Here is a 25,337-nt window from a genome sequence, read left to right on the forward strand (position 1 = left end):
AGTCATCATGCCAGGTAGTCCTGAGGCATGGTCCTAGGCTCAGTCCTTCGAGAGAGAAAGAAAGAAAGAGAGAATTAGAGAGAGCATACTTAAATTCACACAGGACACCAGATAAGACAGGAGAAATACTCCAGATATAACAGACTGACCCTAGCCCCCTGACACATAAACTACTGCAGCATAAATACTGGAGGCTGAGACAGGAGTGGTCAGGGGACACTGTGGCACCATCCAATGATACCCCCGGATAGGGCCAAACAGGCAGGATATAACCCCACCCACTTTGCCAAAGCACAGCCCACACCACTAGAGGGATATCTTCTACCACCAACTTACATCCTGAGACAAGGTCGAGTATAGCCCACAAAGATCTCCGCCACGGCACAACCAATGGGGCCAACCCGGACAGGAAGACCACGTCAGTGACTCAACCCGCTCAAGTGACGCACCCCTTCTAGGGACGGCATGGAAGAGCACCAGTAAGCCAGTGACTCAGCCCCTGTAATAGGGTTAGAGGCAGAGAATCCCAGTGGGAGAGAGGGGAACCGCCAGGCAGAGACAGCAAGGGCGGTTCGTTGCTCCAGTGCCTTCCGTTCACCTCACACTCCTGGACCGACTACACTCAAATAGGACCTACTGAAGAGATGAGTCTTCAGTAAAGACTTAAAGGTTGAGACCGAGTCTGCGTCTCTCACATGGGTAGGCAGACCATTCCATATAAAATGGAGCTCTATAGGAGAAAGCCCTGCCTCCAGCTGTTTGCTAGAAATTCTAGGGACAATTAGAGGCCTGCGTCTTGTGACCGTAGCGTACGTGTAGGTATGACAGGTCAGGACAAGGTAGACAGGTAGGCCAGCAAGCCCTGTAATGCTTTGTAGGTTAGCAGTAAAACCTTGACATCAGCCCTTGCCTTAACAGGAAGCAGTGTAGAGAGGCTAGCACTGGAGTAATATGATCCATTTTTTTGGTTCTAGTCAGGATTCTAGCAGCCGTATTTAGCACTAACTGAAGTTTATTTAGTGCTTTATCSGGGTAGCCYGAAAGTAYAGCATTGKAGTAGTCTAACRTAGAAGTAACAAAAGCATGGATWKATTTTTCTGCKTCATTTTTGGACAGAAKATMTCWGATTTTTGCAATGTTACGTAYATGGAAAAAAGCTGTCCTTGAAACAGTCTTGATATGTTCGTCAAAAGAGAGATCAGGGTCCAGAGTAACGCCGAGGTCCTTCACAGTTTTATTTGAGACGACTGTACAACCATCAAGATTAATTGTCATGCCCACGAGGTCAATATTAATCTCATCGTATGTCTGCATTTGGCATGCATGCCATAAATAATCTCACATCCACTGTAACCAAAAGGGTAGAGCATGGATAGGTCTGATGGGCGGGACCTTGCACCTTCTCCTCCAATACAGTTGCAAGACAATACAGTTGAGGAGGTAGAATGCGAGTAATCAAGGAAAGACAAAGTATGGCAAAGCCCTAGTAGCCTTCGTGTGGTGATGTCCCCTGCCCTGCGAACTAAAGTACTGTTATCCTAGCCCAACCAAGATTATGTTTTTTGTAGGATAATGGACGCTGCTTTGTGGGTATGAAGTGCTGTTGTGGACAGGGGTTGCATCCTAGCTCAGCCATACAGAGATTGTTACACCTATAACAATGATCAAGGACATCAGCTGCAGCTGCAAATCTGTGCAATATAATCAGACAAAATGAGAGTAAATGACAACCAAATAAACCAGACAAACAAGGAATGTTAAATTACCAAAAAAMACACTATACTTAAATCAAAGAATCAACACTTTATTTCATATCATACAAAGAACGCATATGTAAATGGTTAGTGGGTTTAAACATTCATCTTACTCTAAAACAAGTGTCTATTACAAATAATAGCCAGAATGTCAGGGCTGGAACAGAAACCTGCACACCCAGTAGCTAGACCTCTAAGAGCAAGGTCGTCCATGCATGTTCTAGGTCTATGCATTGTTACTTTTAACAGTATTTTGGTAGTCCTACAACCAATTGTAACAGTAAACCAATAGCATATATGACACGTTGGAGATATACCCTTCAGTCTCTCCAGGACTTGGGACTTTCTTTGGGACATTCATCAGCAGACAGGGTTTATCAGCTTTCACAGGTCTCTGTATCTGAGGTTAGGAAACAGAAATTAGACCTGGACTTGCATCATTATTTTGAAGTGATATAACATTTGATATTTTTGTTGCAATTGTGTTTTTGTATTTTCATAGTTCTCTCTTTGGGAKTGGAACGCTGTTCATTAGCTAGCTACTAGCTATGTAGCTAACATCGTTGATTTTACCAGGTCAAGCTAAGAGGGGTCCTGAAAGACACTCTTCCCCCGGTACTGCTGCTCATTCAGTTCACCAGCTCCGGAGGTCTACATCACCAGCCTTCTAGGCGTCACTGAACTGAATTCACTACCACCAACCGCGGACTGTCTTATCTCATTACGCGCACCTGGTTCCCATTCCCCCTGATTAATATGTGTATATATGTGCCCTCTGTTCCCCATTGTCCTTGTCGATCATTGTCCCATGTCCGTTGGTCGTGTGCTCCGTTGTATCGGCTTTCGTGCTACGTGTTATTGTGCACTTGTTATTACGGGTCTCGTCCCGTGTATTATTTAGAGGTTTACACCTCACTCTATTGTTTGGGTTACATCCCTGTGTTATATATATATATACGTGTTTGTTTTTGGGCTTTGTCCTCARTGTTTTCATGACGTACTTTATTTTAGGTCCTATCATTATACAGCGTGACAACAGGGGTGTCCACTGAAAGTTGACTAGAAACAACAACTGGAACCTAAAACACACCCACCATGAGCACGCACTAAATTAGCCTAAGTTAAAACCCACACCAAACTTCAAGACAAAAGCAAACCAAAAAGTGCAGCAAAACGAATACAGGGAAGATCAGATAAAGGATTGTTTGTCTAGAAATCAAATACGGAGAGACAACTAAAGGTGTTAACCCTCCACCTCTCTCAAGACCAACAGACAACAATTCCGTAAATTACAAAAGACGGAATCACAAAGRCATGTTAAGTTCTTAAGGGAACAAGCCTGTCTTTTTGGACTTTGAGGATTTAAAGACACTCATACTTCTCAAGCAGTTCAAAAATTGCCTTCACGAAAAGGGTTGCTACCTACATTTATGGATCTCACTCCTGAGAAAGCTGCAGTTCTTGTAGATGAACAAAGCACCCAGTAGTTATCCCTACGCAAAAAGCAATCCAGAGAAGTCACCTCCTACTGCGAGGTTTCAGTCCTTTTCTGCAGTGCCCAAAGATAAGGATTGGCGCAAAACAGTATTTTTTGTATCTGCCAGTTTGTCATTACTACCGTGGGAAAGGACACATTGTCTCTGTGTCCTAAGTTAAAACATAAAAATTTGAGAAAAAGCAGTTTGTTCTTGTGGGAGCACTCCAGCCCATTAAGTGTCTGGTTGTGACTGGTGTAGCTCCTAAACAAGATTTTGGATCAGATGTGCATGAACCCGGGTTCGTGTCTCTGCAGAGTGGCAATGCTGTTAAGTAGCCGGTGAAGACACTGCGAGATACTGGGCAGCCCAGTCATTCATTTGAAGGGTGTATTGCCTTTGTCTGACACTTCAACAACTGGTTAGTGCAAGGCGTGGAGATGGGTTTCATGGAAGTTCTTTTGTATAATGTGGAACTTGAGTCTGATCGTTGGAGTGAGGCCTAGCCTACCAGTGACAGGGGTCTCATTCATTTTGGGAAACGATTTGGCTGGAGGGAAGGTCGTGCCAAATCCTGTCGTTTGTAAGGAATCCAGAGTATAGGAACCTGATGGGTAATCAGAAAGTACCCTAGAGTGTTTCCAGCGTGTGCCGTTACACGTGCTGTCTAAGAAAGTCGCCGGGAACAAGTCTAGTGTTGAGGAGGATGTCAACAATCCCACCATGGTCAATCTGTCTGAGACGTTTATGGGTTATCCTGATTTCGGTAAACCTCCTGAGTTGACCTCTCCTGAGTTGACCTCTCCCTTGAAAACACCAAAAGTGGGCCTCCCGAGTGACGCAGTGGTCTAAGGCACTGCATCGCAGTGCTAGCTGTGCCACTAGAGATCATGGTTGGAGTCCAGGCTCTGTCGCAGCCAGCTGTGATGGGAGACCCATGGGACGGCGCACAATTTGCCCAGCGTCGCCCGGGTTTGGCACAGCAGGGATGTTCTTGTACCATCGCACACTAGTGACTCCTGTGGCAGGCAGGGCGCAGTGTACGCTGACACGGTCACCAGGTGTGCGGTGTTTCCTCCGACACATTGGTGTGGCTGGCTTCAGGATTAAGCAGGCATTGTGTCAAGAAGCGGCTTGGCTTGGCTGGGTTGTGTTTCGGAGGACGCACAGCTCTGGACCTTCGCCTCACCCGAGTCCGTATCGGAGTTGTAGCGATGGGACAAGACTGTAACTACCAATTGGATACCACYGAATTGGGGAGAAAAAGGGGTAATAAACAAAAAAAAGAAACCCCAAAGGTGAGCGAGTTTGTAGGACTTGATGTCTAGGAAGCAGCTGATTGCTGAACAAAGTAAAGATGTTTCCTTTTCCCCTCTTTTCGCTGAGATACGTCCAGAGGAGGAGTTTGATTAAATTTGTGGGGGTTACTTTGACAGAGATGGTGTTCTAATAAGGAAATGGCATTCTCGCGCCACTTCTGGGCATGTCGATTGGCCCATTGTTTCTCAAATTTTTGTTCCAGTTACACTTTGACAAGAGATACTGAGGTTGGCTCACAATGGTAGTATGGCAGGCCATCTTGGGGTCAACAAGACGTATGACCGTATCTTGCATAAATTCTTCTGGCCTGGTCTGAAACAGGATACTGTGTCTTACTATAAATCCTGTTGTGCTTGCTAGCGGACGGGTAAACTGAACCAAGTTGAACCTGTTGCACCTTTGCTGCCTATTCCTGCTTTGGACAAACCTTTCAGCAGGGTTCTAGTGGTTTGTGTTGGTCCTTTGCCCAAAGCAAAGAGTGGTAACCACTTTATCTTGACCATCATGTGCACTGCCACTCATTTCCCTGAGGCCATTCCACTGAGAAAAATCACAGCTCCCTGTGTTGTTAAGGCCCTGGTGAAATTATTTTCAGCGTTTGAGCTTCCGCAGGTAGTGCAATCGAACAAAGGTTCGAATTTCATGTCAAAGGTCTTCCCGTCACTGCTACAGCAATTGGGTGTTACCCATTGCCCCTCTAGTGCATACCACCCAGAGTCTCAAGGTGCTCTTGAGAGATTTTATCAGACTTTGAAGTCGATGTTAAGAGCTTACTGCTTTGAGTTTGAGAAAGACTGGGATGAATGGATCCCGCTGTTTTCAGCCCAGGAGGTTGTTCAGGAATGTCTTGGTTTTAGTCCGAATGAGCTTGTGTTTGGACACAGAGATCCTTTGAGCTTGCTGAGAGAGAGGTTGTTGCAGGGCAACACCTTAAACACAAAACAAATCTGTTGGAGCACGTTTGCGCTTTTCGATACAGATTGCACCGCACGTGTGAGTTTGCCAGTGAGAATCTGCAAAGCACAGCCCCCACACCACTAGAGGGATATCTTCTACCACCAACTTACCATCCTGAGACAAGGTCGAGTATAGCCCACGACGTAGGCCCCTGCTCCTACGTCGCTGGAATCGGTGTACAAAGCAAATGGACAACGAAAWTCCGGAGCAGCTAGCACCGAAAGGGTCTTTGTCTTCTCAAAAGCCAGAAAACGACGTTCGCACTGATCAAATCTGTAAGTAGCGCAACAATCACAGCAAAGTTCTTGCAAAAAGTCCAGTAGTAACAGAAAGACGATAACAATGTTAAACTCCCTATGGGGTACTTTTCAAAGAAATTGGCTTTAGTTTTTATATTTCGAGGTTGGATGTTAGCACGTGGGGCGCACCAATTAGTGTCACCTCGTTAGTCAGTATGGTTACACCTGTGCTGGTTCGTCATCTCGGAAACCACATGTTTGAGTCTGTTCCATTGATTCCATTCCAGCCATTAAAATGAGCCTATTAAAGCACACTATTCAATTCAGAAACATCATGTCCCTAGACACCCCCATCTTCCAGGAGTCTGTTTTCCCTGCCCTACAAGCTGACTGTCATGAGTCCACCCCTGATGTGATGGTTGACCTGTATAACAGCACTCTAAGGACCATAAACAGCCTTGCCCCTGAAAAAACACGTAAACTATCCTTSCAATGGTCATCCCCATGGTTCACAGAGGAGCTGAGTTGCATGAAGACCAATGATGTGTATAAACCCTGGATGACTGACAGGGGGCGCTGTATTGAAGCCACCGCACAGCAATCTTGTTACTCCTCTACCATTGTTAAAAAGATTTTGGAAGCTATAAAAATGCACTTATTAATGTCTACATTTGTTTTTGACACGTTTATTCTATTAGACACCTTAATGCGTACATAATTATATAAATAAACATAAAAATAAAACATTTTCCTTAAAAAAATGTTTTGTAGCGCACAAATGTTACTGTTCCCACTATAACAACAAAAATACTTCCATACATTTAATTTCGTCCTTGAAACATTTAATTGAAACACTGTAGAATTCCATTCATTCCTATGGAGGACTGCTGCTACTGGGGAGTGCCAATATGGCTGACCGGTGGCTTCAAAGCCTCTCAATGTCCAATATATAGCATCAGCAATCCAGGGTTMATATACAGTACACCATTGATGAATACCCATGGCCGCAAGCTAGAGCAAACCATAAAGACCACCAGGCTTGCTATTTCAAAGCATTAAAGCAGCCCGCTCCACCTTCTACTCTGCCATGATAGACAACAACCGAGGAAATCCTAGGACCTTGTTTTCCACCATCAGTCACCTCCTCCACCCTACAGACTCTGGCCCTCCCACAGCAACTACCGAACAATGCAATATATTTGCTGAGTTCTTCAAGGCTAAAATCAACACCATCCGAGAGAACATACTATCCTCCAAATCTAACCCCACTCTGGCTCCTACACCACCACCCGTATCTGCTCATCCTCTAAGTGACTTTGCTAATATAAACTAATATAAAAAATGAAAACTACCAGTGGCACTCTCGACCCTATTCCAACATCACTGTTCAAAACATGCTCAGCTGCTCTCATCCAGTTTTTAACAAATCTGTTCAACAAGTCCCTCCACAGCGGGCAGGTGCCTTCACTATTCAAAATTGCTGCCATCACCGCTTTTCTCAAAAAAACATCCCTTGACCCAGACCTCCTCTCAAACTACAGACCTATTTCCAACCTCCCATTTATATCTAAATTCCTGGAGAAGATGGTGGCAACTCAACTTCCCTCACACCTCAGCGCTAACCAGCTTTACGAAGCTCTCCAGTCTGGCTTCAGACCCATGCACAGACAGCCCTGGTGAAGGCGGCTGCTAATGACCTGCTCATTACTGCAGATACAGGATCCCCCACCATCTTGATTCTTCTGGACCTCAGTGTTGCTTTTGACACAGTAGAACACAGCAGCACCTCAGAGAGCACACTGCCATCTGTGGGACTGCCCTAAACTGGTTCACCTCCTACCTCTCTAACTGCAAGCAGTATGTGTTATAATTTCTGACCTGAGCGTCTTCTAATTGGAATTTTAAAATGTTCAGAATGAAGAGCTATCTCAATATAAAGGCGCTGCTTCTGTAAGAATAATTGAGGTATGGCCTTTTCCTTGTTTTTTTGTCCAATCAAATGACGATTAAACAAGCGGTGTCGTTATATGGAACAACTTGATTGTCTCCCGAGTGGCGCAGCTGTCTGGCACTACAGACACCCTGGTTCGAATCCAGGTTGTATCACAACCGGCCGTGATTGGGAGTCCCATAGGGCAGCGCACCATTGACCCAGCGTCGTCCAGGTTTGGTCGGTGTAGGCCGTCATTGTAAATAAGAATGTGTTCTTAACTGACTGGCCTAGTTAAATAAAGGTTACATCAAAATAAAAATTGGACATGTACAATGAGCGGATTCGATTAATCAGGCGGTCGGGTCGGCGTGTTTTGCACAGGGTGAAAGTTGATTGCATTCGTTTTAGTAATAAACTGTTCGGTGAGTGTATGTTTTATGGAAAATATATGTATGTTTCTGGACGATGCACCATGGTGCCTTGTTGACGACAGGACCACGCGACMTAGGTTACGTCACAGGCCATGGGCCGGTGTCCCGCGGCTCAGAATGATCGAATCCGCCCATTGAACGATGGGAGACGGTCATTCTTAATTATTCATATTTTGAAGAGCAATAAGGATGAGATGTATGCTCTGAACGTATTTATTTTCCCGAATTAATTTCAATTTACACGTTTTTGAACCAATGGCCATTGAGAAATTCCACTCGTTTTGATTACACGCCCAATAGTAATTTAAGGAATTCTGTCAACTGTGCATGCCAGGTAGCGGTGTTCGGAACAGATGGCGGTAGTGGCTGCGAGCGGTACGCAGAACTGGCCGGTGGGGAAGAGGGGGTAACGGATGATCCTGAGTCCGAAAGTTAGGGGGGTGGGGTCGAAGATGAACTTCGGGAAGACTTGACCAGATTGACTTCGATAAATGATTTGAACCGCTCCGGCTTTGATTTCTTTATCAAGACGGCAGCTACGTGAACACCAAGCCTCGGGATAGAGTTGGCGTCTGATCCTGGGATTGGTAATCAAAAAAGGGACTGGCGTGAGATATCTAATTTACTTCGGAATCGACGGTTGGAAACTAGTTGCATATGCGTGGAGTAGTTATATTGTTTAAAGGGACAAGCTAATCGCTCATACAGACAGTGTTCCGTTGCTGCTATAGCTAGCTTGCTGGCTAGCTGACTTTGCTTGTAAAGGAATGGCCAATGGATGAATGGGCAGCCACTTGTATTGCTCAGGTTTAAATAGCTTCTTGATGACCTCGGTGTTACAAATGATTTATGTCGTTAAGTAGCGAGCAACCTTGTTTTTGCTCAATGTAGCTAATATAGTATACACGAAGAAACATCGCTTTTTATTTTTGTTGCACAGCCAGCAATCTTGATTAATGCATGGTGCGGAAGGAGAACAGGCAAGCACACCCCCATGGACAGAAGTGCAATTCATTGATATTTATTGTCAGCAATTTGGTTTATAATTTAATATTTTCTGTTTTTAATGTTTTTTGTAGCTGAATGATAAGCGTATGTATTTGTTGGTAGCTGAAACTAGCTAGCTGGCATACTTGATTTGAAGGAATTTTGCACTACTCTTGATTCTAAAATAGTATTGAAGTTATTCCTCGTGCGGAATGGGGAATACGATAGCATGCTGCGTGTCCCCGGAGAGAAGCCCAAAGTTACCAAGGCAACTGGCGGACCGCCAGGAAGACTACCAAATAAGCGCGAACGTGAGGGAAGACACCGGCCCGTACCTGCAGCACATTAGCGACAGAGAGGAGCCTGACGGTAGGTGTCAAGCACGCGCAGTTGGGATTAGCTGCTGTAGTTGCTGCAGTAGAGATACTAAAGGTACAATATTCTGATTAGTTTTACACACATTTAGTCTTTTGCGCACACCATTTCTCATACACCTCCCTCAGGTCTGTAGCCAATTGAATTACATGCACATAAAGTTAGGTGTGGTGAGGCTGCCTGGGAAGGAGGGGTGTTTGAACCAGGCAAATAACAGCGCAGTACAACAGTGGTGTGTGGAACAAAATCTCGTAACACACAACTTGTCGTTCCTTGTCATGGATGGGCTATTGCAGCAGACGACCACACCGGGTTCCACTTCTATCAGAGGAAAAACAAGAAGTGGTTCCAGTGGGCACATGATCACCAAAACTGGACAATTGAAGAGTGGAAAAACATTGCCTGGTCTGACGAATCCCAGTTTCTGTTGCATCATGCTGATGGCAGTCAGGATTTGGCGTAAGCAGCATTATCGGAGTGGAACCCGGTGTGGTCATCTGCTGCAACATGGCCCTATCCTGCCTGGTCTCAACAGTACAGGCTGTTGATGTAATTGTGTGGGGAATGTTTTCCTGGCACACGTTAGGTCCCTTGATACCAATTTAGCAACATTTCCATGCCCCAAATAATTCAGGCTGTTCTGGAGGCAAGGGGGGGTCTGACCCGGTACTAAATGGGTGTACCTAAAATGTGGGTGTACCTAAAACGCTAGTGAGTGTATGCCATTTACCAGATGCTTTTATCCAAAGTGACTTAGTCATGCATTTATACATTTTACATATGGTTGGTCCTGGGAATCAAACCCACTACCCTGGCATTACAAGTGCTATGCTCTACCAACTGCACTACAAAGGACTACATTTAGTGCACTACCAGAGCCCTATGGGCCCTTGTCAAAAGTACTGCACTATGGCATAGGGTGCCATTTGCATGGTGAGGCTGGCTGGTTGGTGTAATATGGCACAGACCCCCAAGAATCTATTCCCCAAATCTGCCAGATATCCCTGGCATCCCGATGTTATACCACAGGACAGCTGACACACACACACACATCATATACAAGTGGAAAATCTGTTTTAAACCAATACTATGTACACTATGCTCTGATAAGCAGTGTTATGTAGCTACAGTATAACTATTTTAATCCTCAGTGAGTATAAGACCCCTTGTGTCTATGGATGACTCCCATGTGATTTCATTGCATGCCTTCCAGCTTGGGATATCCTCCTCATGAAAGAATTGCAGCAATGTTACAAGGATGTTTTGTTTTAGCAGTCCTTGCCATAAACGGATGAATGAATCATTGATATAGCCTCTGATCTCTGCAACACCTTACCCACCCTACTGTAACAGAGGCATTCCCTTGAGAGAGCACTTTTCCCCAGCCCCCTTGGTTTATTTTTGACTTCAGAGAGAGAGAGGGTCTGCCTGTCTATTAGCACTAAGCCTAGTGTGTTGGACCCAGCTGTTGTAAGGCTAACCCTGGGTCAGGGTTAGATGGTCAGTCTCTCTTTGTGTCCTTATGCAGTAGTGCTGAGTTGTTGTTGTTTTTTTACTGAAATGTCAGTTATTTTTCATTTTTAAACTGACTTTGGTTAAATTATTGGAATTCCATGTTCTTTTTTGTTGTTGGGTGAGCTCAATGTGTGCTGCAGTTTCTCTAGAGATAAATCGGATCAAGCTCAAACGGTGTGATGTAGAAGGGAGTTGTAGTTTCCAACATAGTTTCTACATAGTTTACCGCAGACAACTTGATAATTAACTACAATGACCATAGTCCATTGACTGCTAAACTTGTCCAGTCTGTTTCTTTTACGCCTGCTACATAGGAGACAGAAGAATCCACGATCAAGAGAGCAGTTTTTTCATGAGGCATCTTTACCTGAAAATACATTATCTAAGTGATTAATAATTGGTATTCAACCGTTACAAAAGTATTCTTATTTACTTTGAACTACTACAATAGTGGTTTTGTTAGACAGCATAGGAAACAGCTCTATAGAGATGATTTGGAATGAAATACAAGTTATCAAATAAAACATGTTAAATACACAACCTGAAATATTTGTATTAAATACTGTGAATAACTGATTGTTAATAAGTGTCATGGGTATGGCAGTCACTACCGTCATGTGACTTTTATTCATTGTTTTATTGTGGTTTTACAGCATTCAACCCACATAATGCATAGTGCATTTCATGTTTAAAAACAATTATCGAAACCGAAAATCTTTATTTTTTAATAACCGAACCGACCTCAAAAAGCACTAATTGCTCAGCACTATTATGAAGACAGTCCTCCTGCTTTTCATCACAGGTCTAGGACCAGCTGTAGGTGGATGATAACGAGTAGGAGACTGAACTGAGGGTAGATCACCTGATAAGGGCCACTCATGCCAAAGTGTTGTCTTGTGAGAGCCAGGAAATGAGAAGTTTTAGAGCGTAATCACCATGTGCAGAGACTTCAGACAGCCACTCTTCGGCCTAGCGCCAGTGACGCATTTTAGCACAATAGACTACATCACCATCACAACCATCGCAGCGRGAGCAAAGTGGATACTAGATATGTTTTTATTTAGCATGTAAGAACAAACCGGCAAGTCAGACTAGGCTTCGCTGTCACGCAGCCTCTGAGTGCCCGTGACATAGAGGAAAAACAGAGCGGTGAGTGACGGTTGTGCTTTCGCATTTACATCACTGAATCGCAACACTAAAATTCAAACATGGCATGGGGCCCCCATTGATTTTGAGTCACTCGGATAGTATAAGAACACAGCATGAGCCATGGCAAAAAGGGACGAATACGAGTGAAGGGGGCTGAATGAAGTAATCTGTGTATCCAGTTTGTATGACCACTGGTTATGACTCGGAAGACCTATACCTGCTGTAGTAGGTCCAGGGGCAGGGCAGATTCTCATATAGGCCTACTACTGCAGTAGTGGGTATGTATAGGCTAGTGGGTAACATGCTAACCATGGCTTGCCCTCCTTACTGTTGAGAGATACTGTATGCCCGCCTGGCTCCACCTCCACATCCCATTCCTGGCATCACATGGCAGTGGCATACCTCTTAAACTGGAGCAGTGGAGCCGGGACAGAAATACCATGACGGGCACAGWCAGTGCTCAGCGGGCATGGGATTCCCCGGCAGGAAGACTCCAGTCCATGTAGGGGTCAGGGCGTGAATGGTAGATGCTGGTGGAGGGAGGAGATGTGTGGCTGGGTAGGGGAGCTGAGGCTCCATCTTATCTAGGATGCAGTAATCACATGATGGTGTCTGATGTACTCTAATCTGAGTTGTATTTTATTTAACCTTTTAACTAGGTAAATCAGGTAAGAACAAATTCTTATTCACAATGACGGCCTACCCCGGCCAAACCCTAACCAGGACGACGCTGGGCCAATAGGGCGGCGCACAATGAGATTCCTGATCACTGCCGGTTGTGATACAGCCTGGAATCGAACCACGGTCTGTAGTGATGCCTCTAGCATTGAGATGCAGTGCCTTAGGCAGCTGCGCCACTCGGGAGCCCAGGGGCTCACAATCCCAGACAGCGTGCCATTTATCTGATCGGTAGTGGCAGAAGTGTGTATGTTGCACCGTGTTGCAAAAGTCTACCTCGGCAGTTCTCAACATTTTCTGTTCCGGGGACCACCAAATCACAAATATTTTAGTGGTCAAATTTAAGAGTCAATTTTATCAGTGACTGTAACAGATTTAAAGGCCTATTGTAATATCAAATTGCTTTTTACCAAAAAACTACCTCCAGTACCCCACGGATCAACAGTGGTTGGACCACAGGTTGAAAACCACTGGTTTTACCTGTTGGTCCAAGTTGTCCATGACGCTTCTCTATGCTCTGCAAAGCGCACACGCTGTTCGGTAGCATGTCTGCAGATGGGCAGGCATGACTGGCACTCTGCTCCACCTTCTGTTTCTCAGCATGCTGGCCAGTATGGGTGGAGCTTAAGGAGAGAGAACCCAGTGTTCTCCACAGAGACCCCAGACAAAGGCCTCATTGTTGCCCCTTCCCTGCCAGTCCCATACCACCATCCCCGGCCACAGCCTGAGTGGACGGGGGGTATGCTGGCTCTGCCAAGCCGCCTGACCTGATATCCCCCTGGCCCTGCCTGCCACGTTCCACACCAGGGGCTCACAATCCCAGACAGAGAGGCAGCTGTTAATACATTACGGTTGGTTCAGGTTGTCTAATTGCTAAGCCTAACCATTGAACCTGTGTGTAATGGACCGATTTATGTGGTGTGGTTTCAAATGAGGTCATCAAATCGATCTTCATCGTTTAGTATGCGATGATGCTGCTGTCAACATACCGGCCTCGGGTCAACATACCGGCCTCGGGTCAACATACCGGCCTCGGGTCAACATACCGGCCTCGGGTCAACATACCGGCCTCNGGGTCAACATACCGGCCTCGGGTCAACATACCGGCCTCGGGTCAACATACCGGCCTCTGGTCAACATACCGGCCTCTGGTCAACATACCGGCCTCCGGTGAACTAAGAGTTTACACAGGCTGTTCTCTGTATCACTAACCACGGAACAAGTCAGTCTCTTCAATAACAGTCTGTATCATTATCCCCTTTTATCTACTGTTTTCTATTGGTCCATGGTGACTTTGTGTGTTCCAGACCTGGCCCAGGAGTCCCACCCATCGAACCATGCCCGAGTCAGCACCATCTTCCTCAGCAAGTCCCAGACAGACTGTGCGTGTAAGTAATCTACTCTGCTCGCATCACATCATCACACGAGACATGATCATGATGCCGTGAGAGTCCATACAGCACACGTCTCAAACTCTCGTTTTATGCACTTTAGCTACTTGGTACGGTGGTAACTCGCCCTCTCCACCACCAATGTCTCTGCTCTAGCACGCTATGTAAAGAGATGATACTTAGGCTACTGTAAGTGACTCTTCTATGCTCTCTCATAAGCACAATGTGACTGTTCCTCATCCTTTCCCTTTCAATGTGACTGTTTTGCCTGAGTCTGACATGGCCTATTTTCTTTTTCCTTCCAGTGCAAGACAAGAGGAAAAGCAATCACATAAACCATGTTAGTCATGTAAGTATTTCATGGTTAGGTTGGGTTTTTGTCAACCAACAATAATTAAGGTTTTGTGTGTGTGGGGGGTGGCTACTGTGTGTATTCATCACATGCTCTAGAGTTAGCTGTATGATGTCATTGTCACCTGGGGTCATCGGATGCACTGTGGCTCTGGCAGATGAGACACCAAAACATTGTGTCCCTACTCTGGAGGACAACACCAAACTAATACATATGCAAATTTAAATATCTGACATCATACCTGATGATTGGTCAGCTTTTATAGGGTCTGAGCAGAGGGTTGGCTGACATTATGGCTGCCCTCTTAATCTTTGTTTGRTCTGACCTCTATTTAATATCTCCACTGTGGAAACTAACTAATTGCCTAGGCTTTTTGACCTGGTCAAATACCCTACTGTGTGTGTGTGTTCATGTAGCCTATGTACTTGTGGTGAACAGAACAGACTAGCCCTGTAGTAAGTGGCTGGGGTGTCCGGTCAGCTAGAAGACAAACACAATTAAACAGGAGACCTGGTATGAATGTTTTAAGTGTGTCCACTGTCCTGCCTCAACTACACATCTGTATTATAGTGACTGCCCTGACCCAAGATTACATAGCCTAGTTCACCCACATTTCAAACCTAACCTTTTACCTTGGAAGTAGTTTGTCAGGAGTGACTGCAACCAATTGGTGACGTCATTATTTGGCTATAGCCACCACAGGCTAGCGTTAGCATCAATTACCTCAAAGGGATAGGGTTCAATATACACTGCTCAAAAAAATAAAGGGAACACTTAAACAACACAATGTAACTCCAAGTCAATCACACTTCTGTGAAATCAAACTGTCCACTTAGGAAGCAACACTGATTGACAATAAATTTCACATGCTGTTGTGCAAATGGAATAGACAAAAGGTGGAAATTATAGGCAATTAGCAAGACACCCCCAATAAAGGAGTGGTTCTGCAGGTGGTGACCACAGACCACTTCTCAGTTCCTATGCTTCCTGGCTGATGTTTTGGTCACTTTTGAATGCTGGCGGTGCTTTCTTCTAGTGGTAGCATGAGACGGAGTCTACAACCCACACAAGTGGCTCAGGTAGTGCAGCTCATCCAGGATGGCACAATCAATGCGAGCTGTGGCAAGAAGGTTTGATGTGTCTGTCAGCGAGTGTCCGAGCATGGAGGCGCTACCAGGAGACAGGCCAGTACATCAGGGAGACGTGGAGGAGGCCGTAGGAGGGCAACAACCCAGCAGTAGGACCGCTACCTCCGCCTTTGAGCAGGAGGAGCACTGCCAGAGCCCTGCAAAATGACCTCCAGCAGGCCACAAATGTGCATGTGTCTGCTCAAACGGTCAGAAACAGACTCCATGAGGGTGGTATGAGGGCCCGACATCCACAGGTGGGGGTTGTGCTTACAGCCCAACACCGTGCAGGACGTTTGGCATTTGCCAGAGAACACCAAGATTGGCAAATTCGCCACTGGCGCCTGTGCTCTTCAAGATGAAAGCAGGTTCACACTGAGCACATGTGACAGACGTGACAGAGTCTGGAGACGCCGTGGAGAACGTTCTGTCTGCTGCAACATCCTCCAGCATGACCGGTTTGGCGGTGGGTCAGTCATGTGGTGGGGTGGCATTTCTTTGTGGGCCGCACAGCCCTCCATGTGCTCGCCAGATGTAGCCTGACTGCCATTAGGTACCGAGATGAGATCCTCAGACCCCTTGTGAGACCATATGCTGACACATGCACATTTGTGGCCTGCTGGAGGTCATTTTGCAGGGCTCTGGCAGTGCTCCTCCTTGCACAAAGGCGGAGGTAGCGGTCCTGCTGCTGGGTTGTTGCCCTCCTACGGCCTCCGCCACGTCTCCTGATGTACTGGCCTGTCTCTGGTAGCGCCTCCATGCTCTGGACACTACGCTAACAGACACAGCAAACCTTCTTGCCACAGCTCGCATTGATGTGCCATCCTGGATGAGCTGCACTACCTGAGCCACTTGTGTGGTTTGTAGACTCCGTCTCATGCTACCACTAGAGTGAAAGCACCGCCAGCATTCAAAAGTGACCAAAACATCAGCCAGGAAGCATAGGAACTGAGAAGTGGTCTGTGGTCACCACCTGCAGAACCACTCCTTTATTGGGGTGTCTTGCTAATTGCCTATAATTTCCACCTTTTGGTCTTTTCCATTTGCACAACAGCATGTGAAATTTATTGTCAATCAGTGTTGCTTCCTAAGTGGAACAGTTTGATTTCACAGAAGTGTGATTGACTTGGAGTTACATTGTGTTGTTTAAGTGTTCCCTTTATTTTTTTGAGCAGTGTAGCATTGTCTGACTTCCAAGACAACTTCCACTGAATGTCACACATTTCCTTTTGCAGACCTCTCCTCTCTCTAAGAAGTACAGTTCCTGTTCCACCATCTTTATAGATGACAGCACGGTCAGCCAGCCCAACTTGAAAAGCACAATAAAATGGTGGGTTCCTGCTACCTTCATATGCACAGACAAGACATGTACCTTTTCTAGTTGAACACAGGTCCTAATGGATTATCTTTCTCCTCTTCCAGTGTTACACTAGCGATATACTACCACATTAAAAACAGGTGAGTGGCAGTGTCTTGACTTGTTCATTTTGAGTATACATAGGTAGTAGGTATTATGGATCTGTTGGTGGTCTCTGGGCCTGGCAAAATGTCTGTGTATTGGGGTTTGTGAAAGAGTGGTGTTCTCTCTGTCTCAGGGACTCTGACAGGTCACTGGACATTTTTGATGAGAAGATGCACCCCTTGTCGGTGAGTGGGCAGTTCCAGTTTTGCCATAATCCACTCTGGGTTTGCAGAATCTTATGTATTCCAAAGAATAGCTTCTAATATAGGTTTACATCCAAACAGGGATCTGCAGTGGATCTACTGTTGTCTGTACTGGTGTGTCTGCCCTTGTCTACATCAATATCTGGCATCAGCCAGTCTGCCCACACCCTTCTAGACCTTACACTGTAACTTTATGCCATAGCCCAGCCCAGTGCACCTCTAGTTCCAACTTCAGCATAAAACACACCACTGCAGGAGGATTGAATAATATTTAGTTTAGCTAGTAGAAAACTCAACATAAACCCATTAGGTTTGATAGTTCACCTAAATTTAGAAATTACTTAAATATTTTATTTACAGTTGAAGTCGGAAGTTTACATACACAGAGGTTGTAGTCATTAAAACTTGTTTTTCAACCACTCCACAAATTTCTTGTTTAACAAACTATAGTTTTGGCAAGTCGGTTAGGACATATACTTTGTGCATGACACTAGTAATTTTTCCAACAATTGTTTACAGACAGATTATTTCACTTATAATTCACTGTATCACAATTCCAGTGGGTCAGAAGTTTACATACACAAAGTTGACTGTGCCTTTAAAAAGCTTGGAAAATTCCCGAAAATGATGTCATGGCTTTAGAAGCTTCTGATAAGCTAATTGACATCATTTGAGTCAATTGGAGGTGTACCTGTGGATGTATTTCAAGGCCTACCTTCAAACTCAGTGCCTCTTTGCCTGACATCATGGAAAAATCAAAAGAAATCAGCCAAGACCTCAGAAAAAAAACATGTACAAACAATAGTACGCAAGTATAAACACCATGGGACCACGCAGCCGTCATACCGCTCAGGAAGGAGACACGTTCTGTCTCCTAGAGATGAATGTACTTTGGTGCGAAAAGTGCGAATCAATCCCAGAACAACAGCAAAGGACCTTGTGAAGCTTCTGGAGGAAACGGGTACAAAAGTATCTATATCCACAGTAAAACGAGTCCTATATCGACATAACCTGAAAGGCCGCACAGCAAGGAAGAAGCCACTGCTCCAAAACCGCCATTAAAAACCCAGACTACGGTTTGCAACTGCACATGGGGACAAAGAACACCATCCCAACTGTGAAGCATGGGGGTGGCAGCATCATGTTGTGGGGTGCTTTGCTGCAGGAGGGACTGGTCCACTAAACAAAATAGATGGCTTCATGAGGGAGGAAAATGATGTGGATATATTGAAGGAACATCTCAAGAAATCATTCAGGAAGTTAAAGCTTGGTTGCAAATGGGTCTTCCAAATGGACAATGACCCCAAGAATACTTCCAAAGTTGTGGCAAAATGGCTTAAGGACAACAAAGTCAAGGTATTGGAGTGGCCATCACAAGCCCTGACCTCAATCCTATAGAACATTTGTGGGCAGAACTGAAAAAGTGTGTGTGATCAAGGAGGCCTACAAACCTGACTCAGTTACACCAGCTCTGTGAGGAGGGATGGGCCAAAATTCACCCAACTTATTGTAGGAAGCTTGTGGAAGGCTACCTGAAACGTTAAACAATTTATAGGCAATGATACAATCAACTAGTATTTAGTATGTAATCTTCTGACTCACTGGGAATGTGATGAAATAAATCATTCTCTCTACTAATATTCTGACATTTCACATTCTTAAAATAAAGTGGTGATCCTAACTGACCTAAGACAGGGAATTTTTCCTAGGATTAATTGTCAGAAATTGTGAAACTGAGTTTAAATGTATTTGGCTAAGGTGTATGTAAACTTCCGACTTCAACTGTATCTTGTTGAGAGTAGTCTATACGCCATTTAAGACTGAATGTGTTGAATCTGGGCTGGTGTATCATGTGAGGTTGGTGGCATATTATTTGGGGAGGACGGGCTCGTGGTAATGAGTGGAATGGTATCAAATGCATTAAACACATGGTTTGATACCATTCCATTCGCTCCTTTTCTAGCCATTATTATGAGCCGTCCTCCCCTCAGCAGCCTCCACTGGTGTATATTGTATCTGTGTCTAACCCGGTCTTCTCCCTGAAGAGAGAGCAGGTTCCTGGTGACTACTCTCGTACGGACCCCGAGCACAAACGCATCTACCGCTTTGTCAGAACTCTGTTCAGCGCTGCACAGCTCACTGCAGAGTGTGCCATTGTCACCTTGGTGAGTCCAGTCAGCAACAACACAATCAAAACACATTATACACCCACGTATCAGCAGCGAATACATGATTAATCAACACATATATGAAAGGATACAATAGATCAGTGGAGTTTGCTGAGGGGAGGATGGCTCATAATAGTGGCTGGAACGGCGCGTGTGTTTGCTGTATTTGATACCATTCCGCTCCAGCCATTAACACAAGCCCATCCCCAAATAAMGTTCCACCAACCTCCRGTGCTGTAGATGTATTCRGCTAGATATTGTTGTCCAAGAAAGCGAAGGTAACCTTCCTAAATGATTACCACCACGTAGCACTCACGTCGGTACTCATGAAGTGCTTTGAAAGGCTGGACATGGCTCACATCAACAGCATCCTCCCGGATACCCTAGACCCACTCCAATTCGCATACCGGCCCCAACAGATCCACAGATGACGCAATCTCAATCGCACTTCACACTGCCCTTTCCCACCTGGACAAAAGGAACACCTATGTGAGAATGCTGTTTGTTAACTATATCTCAGCGTTCAACACCATAGTGCCCACGAAGCTCATCACTAAGCTAAGGACCCTGGGACTAAACACCTCCCTCTGCAACTGGATCCTGGACTTTCTGACTGGTTGCCCCCAGGTAGTAAGGGTAGGCAACAACACATCTGCTACGCTGATCCTCAACACTGGGGCCCCTCAGGGGTGTGTASTTAGTCCACTCCAGTACTCCCTGTTCARCCACGACTGCATGGCCAAACACGACTCCAACACCGTTATTAAGTTTGCTGACGACACAACAGTGGTCATCGACAACGATGAGACCGCCTATTGGGAGGAGGTCAGAGAACTGGCAGTGTGGTGCCAGGACAACAACCTCTCCCTCAATGTGAYCAAGACAAAGGAGCTGATTGTGGACTACAGGAAAAAGTGGGCCAAACAGGCCCCCATTAACATCAACGGGGCTGTAGTGGAACGGGTCGAGAGTTTCAAGTTCCTTGGTGTCCACATCACCAACGATCTATCATGATCCAAACACACCAAGACAGTTGTGAAGAGGGCACGACCAAATCTTTTCCCCCTCAGGAGACTGAAAAGATTTGGCATGGGTCCCCAGATCCTCAAAGGTTCTACAGCTGCACCATCGAGAGCATCCTGACCGGTTGCATTACAGCCTYGTATGGCAATTACTCAGCATCTGACCATAAGACGCTAGAGGGTAGTGCGTATGGCCCAGTACATCAATGGGGCCAAGCTTCCTGCCATCCAGGACCTAATATAATAGGCGGTGTCAGAGGAAAGCCCATAAAATTGTCAGACCAGTCACCCAAGTCATAGACTGTTTTCTTTGCTACCGCACAGCAAGCGGTACCGGAGCGCCAAGTCTAGGACCAAAAGGCTCCTTAACAGCTTCTACCCCCAAGCCATAAGACTGCTGAACAATTAATCAAATGGTCACCGGACTATTACATTGACCCCCCCCATTTGTTTTGTACACTGCTGCTACTTACTGTTTATTATCTATGCATAGTCACTTCACCCCTACRTGCATGTACAAATTACCTCTAACCTGTACCCCCACACATTGACTTGTTATTGTTACTTTTTATTATTTTTTACTTTAGTCTACTTGGTAYATATTTTATTAACTCTTCTTGAACTGCACTGTTGGTTAAAGACTTGTAAGCATTTCACGGTAAAATCTACACTTCTTGTATTCGGTGCATGTGACAAAGTTTGATTTGATTTTGTATTAACCTGCATCTGCACTAATGTACCACCAGAGGGCAGCAAAGTATTAGAAACCATTGATAAAGCACAGCAAGTCAAGTGAACAGAGCCTCATCTCAATGAACAGAGTAGACCTGCATTTGTTTATTACAGTGTGATTGGTTCAAATAAATCAATAACATGCTGTTACCCACTGATTGCGCTTACTTATTTTCTTTGTTGTGCCAATCACATTTCTGAAGTGAAATAGCCACCGCAGGTTTATCTACCTCACCAGGTGTACCTGGAGCGTCTGCTGACCTACGCTGAGATAGACATCTGTCCATGTAACTGGAAGCGCATTGTACTGGGGGCCATCCTGCTGGCCTCCAAGGTGTGGGATGACCAGGCTGTCTGGAACGTAGATTACTGCCAGATCCTCAAAGACATCACCGTGGAGGACATGTACGTCTGCCACAGTTGTCACTTTTATATAGAGTCATTACACACAATATACCCTTTTTTCACTATTGTGCCAACCTGAACCGTACTGTGCTGGTTCCGATGTCATCTTTTCACATTGAAGGAAGAGGCTCATTGGCAGTCATTCTTTTGAGTCATGTCCAGGTGGAGGACAGACGTAGACCGCCTTCCTGGTCTGATGATCAGTCATTGGGCGGTGGTCTGTAGACTGGTATAGTAGTCTTGTCTCTAGCTCTGATCAGGGCTGTGTGATGTGGGCCCCTGTGTTAGGATCAAACTGAGAGGAGACTACAGAGGGAGAGAGGCACGGAGGCTGAGTGAGGTTGTGTTCAGAAGGCAATCTCAAAGCAATCAGTAGGCTGCTCCTCACTACACTACTGGCCATCATTCTAGTAGGTTTTGGAGTGTGTTGTATGTCTCATTTGTTTAACAGTACACGTGTGTACATGTTTTTCTGTGTGTGTGCTCTCCCTCTCTTCTCGCGGTCTAGTTTCATCTCCTCCATTGAAGTGCTCTTTGTGAGCTGGGCCAAGGACTGGCGGGGGTAGGAAAGGGGAGGGAGGGTCTGGAGTGGCTCTCACCGCTACTACATAATGGCCCCAGCCCTCGCCCGCTCCATTAGTTTCCCTGGGAGACCAGCCTTCCAATACACACACACACACACACACACACACACACACCAACCTTCAGCCACCCTGGCCCTCTCATGTCTCCTTTCCCACAAAGCATCCTGGATGCTGTCTCCATGGTGACCGGCATGCCGCTCTTATTCATTGTCGTGAAGATGAGGATGATGAGGGGGATCTGTACAGGGAGAGACATGATATACCTGAAGCAAGCCGCTCTGTCAGAAAGCCAGTATGGTCTTCACTGCAGGACAGTTAGAATGAATAGCCCTCATGTACCGTTCTCCTTGCTGCTCCAGGGAAAGACAAGTGGAGTTTGCTATTGATTAGATTGATGCCCTGAGGGCTTGCCTGTGGATGAAGCTACCCCTATCACTGATCTAAAGTCCATTTGGRATTTCTCCCCCACTGATTGTCAGGGTTATTATTTCATTTGGGGAGGTTGATCCTATAGCTGTGCCTAAGAGCAACTTTTACTAGGAATGTTTAACCATGTTTCCCTCGCTCTCTCCCCTTTCAGGAACGAGATGGAACGCCAATTCCTGGAGCTGCTGCAGTTCAACATCAACGTCCCGGCTAGTGTTTATGCCAAGTACTACTTCGACCTGCGCTCTCTGGCTGACGACAACAACCTCCGCTTCCCACTGGAGACACTCGGCAACGAGAGGGCACAGAAACTGGAGGTACGGCAATGAGGGGTAGTTAAAGGGTGGTGGGTGGGAGAGGGCTATGATGGAGCTTACAGGTATCAGTAGAGGTTTGAGAATGCGTCACAGAAAAGATGGTAGCAGAGAGGGACACATAAGAGTTGTAGAAAGGGAATTTAACCAGTCCATTAGGTTTGAAGCCACAGTGACTAGTCACTCATCCCTGTGTGTGTGTGTGTGTGTGTGTGTGTGTTCAGGCCATCTCCAGACTGTGTGAGGACAAGTATAAGGACCGGAGCCGAGCAGCCATGAGGAGGTCCTTTAGCGCTGACAACCTGGTGGGCATCCGCTGCTCCAATGCTGTACTCTCATAGGCCAGCCATACTACAGTGCTGTTCTCTCATTGGACAAATGTCACTCGAATGCTGTTCTCTTATTGGACAGCCATACACCAATGTTGTGCTCACTGGACAGCGACACAATATCTGACCTCTACGGCCTAACCAACAAACACTCCAGGATACCTAACCATGACTCGCCACAAACCCCATACCAACTCGTACCTCTCAGGGATTTGTCGTTGGCAGCCKCTCATGCCCCCTCCCCTGACTGGCCGGTCCCAGACCCCTGTGCAAAAAAACGTATTCACTACAGAGAGAAAAGAAAAGACTCCTTTCCTGTTTATTAAAAAAAAAAKAATTGCTTACTATGTAGGCTGCTAGCTGTGACATTTTTTTCTGTTTTTAAATGGAAAAATAATTTGCAGATGGAGTATTTTAAATAAACACTAATCATGAAACATCCGTGTGGCTTTCATTGGAGTGGAGATGAGACTATGCAAGAGTGGCACAGCGCATTGTAAAAATGTACATTTTACTTTACACATCAAATGACACATACTCAGAAACAGATTGGTCCACAGTTTAATTCTCTATCAGTCAGAGACAAATGAAACGAGTGAAAGAATGCATTTTCATAAATATCTATTTAAAGAAATCTGACATTTCATTCTTGGAGAATTAAGTACACACAACGATGCAGTCCAGACTCCTATGGAAGGATGCCAAAGCCGATGTACAAATGATGGGGTAGAACACACACAGAGGAAACAGGCTAATAAATGAAACAGACACTGGACCATTTACACATTAGTCTGGTTAGAAAAACAATGAGGCACACGACAACTTGGACAAGCACAGCAGAGTAAAACGGCTACTTGACAAGGTTTTGGTTCACCCAGAGTTTTGGTTCAACCATACTCTGGCTCTCCACCACAGTTCCTATAGATGATTAGTATATCAAGTGTGAGAAGACAGTTTTTGATGTCTGCAGGATACCATTGAACAGAAATGTTTTGCCATTTTTTGTAAACCTCTGACTTGTAAAACTCACAAGATAAGTACTGACACGGTCATTGAAAATGTATACAGAGCCCTAAGAGATACATAAGTTCACCATTGGGTTGGTGTGAACAGTTCCTGTGTGTACCACTAGGGGCAGTAACACAATGGCAAAGGACTCACTGAGCAAAAGCCAGGTGCACTTTGAGACTACTCTCTTCTGGCCTGGGAGACTGATCTGACAGACAGTAGTCTCTCCAAACCACTTTACAACATGTTCAGTATCAAGGCTATTCCAAAGCACTACATTTACTGCAATGGCTATTATGGGGCTTGTGGTTTTTTAGAGGTTACCTTTGACATTGATTTCTAAAATAAAATAATACACTGTTTGAGAAAAGTATAGACTTCATAACTGTTGTTTACTGGTACATTGCTCCACATCCATACTCTGATTACCTCTTGGGAGGCTGTTTTACCATAACTCCAGTCCAGCAACTGGTCAACAGTTGGGCTAGAGGTCCTCATCCTACTATTGTACTGACCGGCTAGGTTGTTCACAGACCGGCCAGTCAACCAAGCTGGATTTACCAGGCAGAATATGGCAAAGATTTTGTGCATTGGTACATACTGATTGATTCAACTCGAGCAGCATACAAACACATCCATACCACATATGTACTTGATTCATACAGAATATTGTGATTTAAATCACGGGATCATGCTGAAAATAAAAAATATATATTTTCATCAGTGTTCCTCGAGTTTTGTTTTCACCCATTACGGACTCAGTGTCCACAATGAATAATACCCTGGATAATGGGGGCATTCTGGGCCAGCTCAATCCATAATCTTTTATAGAGCATCATACACAGTACCAGTCAAAAGTTTGGACACACCTACTCATTCAAGGGTTTTTCTTTGTTTTTACTATTTTATACATTGTAAATTAAAAGTGGAGACATCAAAACTATGAAATAACACATATGGAATCATGTAGTAACCAAAAAAGTGTTAAACAAAGCAAAATA

The 25,337-nt window shown here is 45.2% G+C and overlaps 1 protein-coding gene across 5 annotated transcripts; it reads left to right on the forward strand.

Moving 5' to 3' along the window:
• The first annotated feature begins 8,230 nt into the window (after positions 1–8,230).
• On the forward strand, positions 8,231–23,769 carry ccnyl1 (cyclin Y-like 1). 5 transcript variants are annotated; one of them, XM_024005796.2, is made up of 11 exons: positions 8,236–8,717; positions 9,285–9,465; positions 14,121–14,201; positions 14,510–14,553; positions 16,919–17,013; positions 17,106–17,141; positions 17,279–17,330; positions 19,394–19,513; positions 21,509–21,675; positions 22,840–23,002; positions 23,224–23,769. In XM_024005796.2, the coding sequence occupies exons 2-11, from the start codon at positions 9,309–9,311 to the stop codon at positions 23,338–23,340; spliced, it is 1,032 nt and encodes a 343-aa protein (XP_023861564.1). In that variant the 5' UTR covers positions 8,236–8,717; positions 9,285–9,308; the 3' UTR covers positions 23,341–23,769. The 5 variants fall into 5 exon arrangements, with proteins under 5 accessions (XP_023861592.1, XP_023861582.1, XP_023861564.1 ...); XM_024005806.3 differs by having other exon boundaries at positions 8,236–8,696; XM_024005824.3 differs by lacking the exon at positions 23,224–23,769 and adding an exon at positions 21,964–22,085 and having other exon boundaries at positions 8,231–9,465; positions 22,840–22,930.
• Positions 23,770–25,337: the final 1,568 nt, after the last annotated feature.

This window comes from Salvelinus sp. IW2-2015, linkage group LG2 (genome assembly GCF_002910315.2).
Source record: "Salvelinus sp. IW2-2015 linkage group LG2, ASM291031v2, whole genome shotgun sequence".
NCBI classification, from domain to species: domain Eukaryota; kingdom Metazoa; phylum Chordata; class Actinopteri; order Salmoniformes; family Salmonidae; genus Salvelinus; species Salvelinus sp. IW2-2015.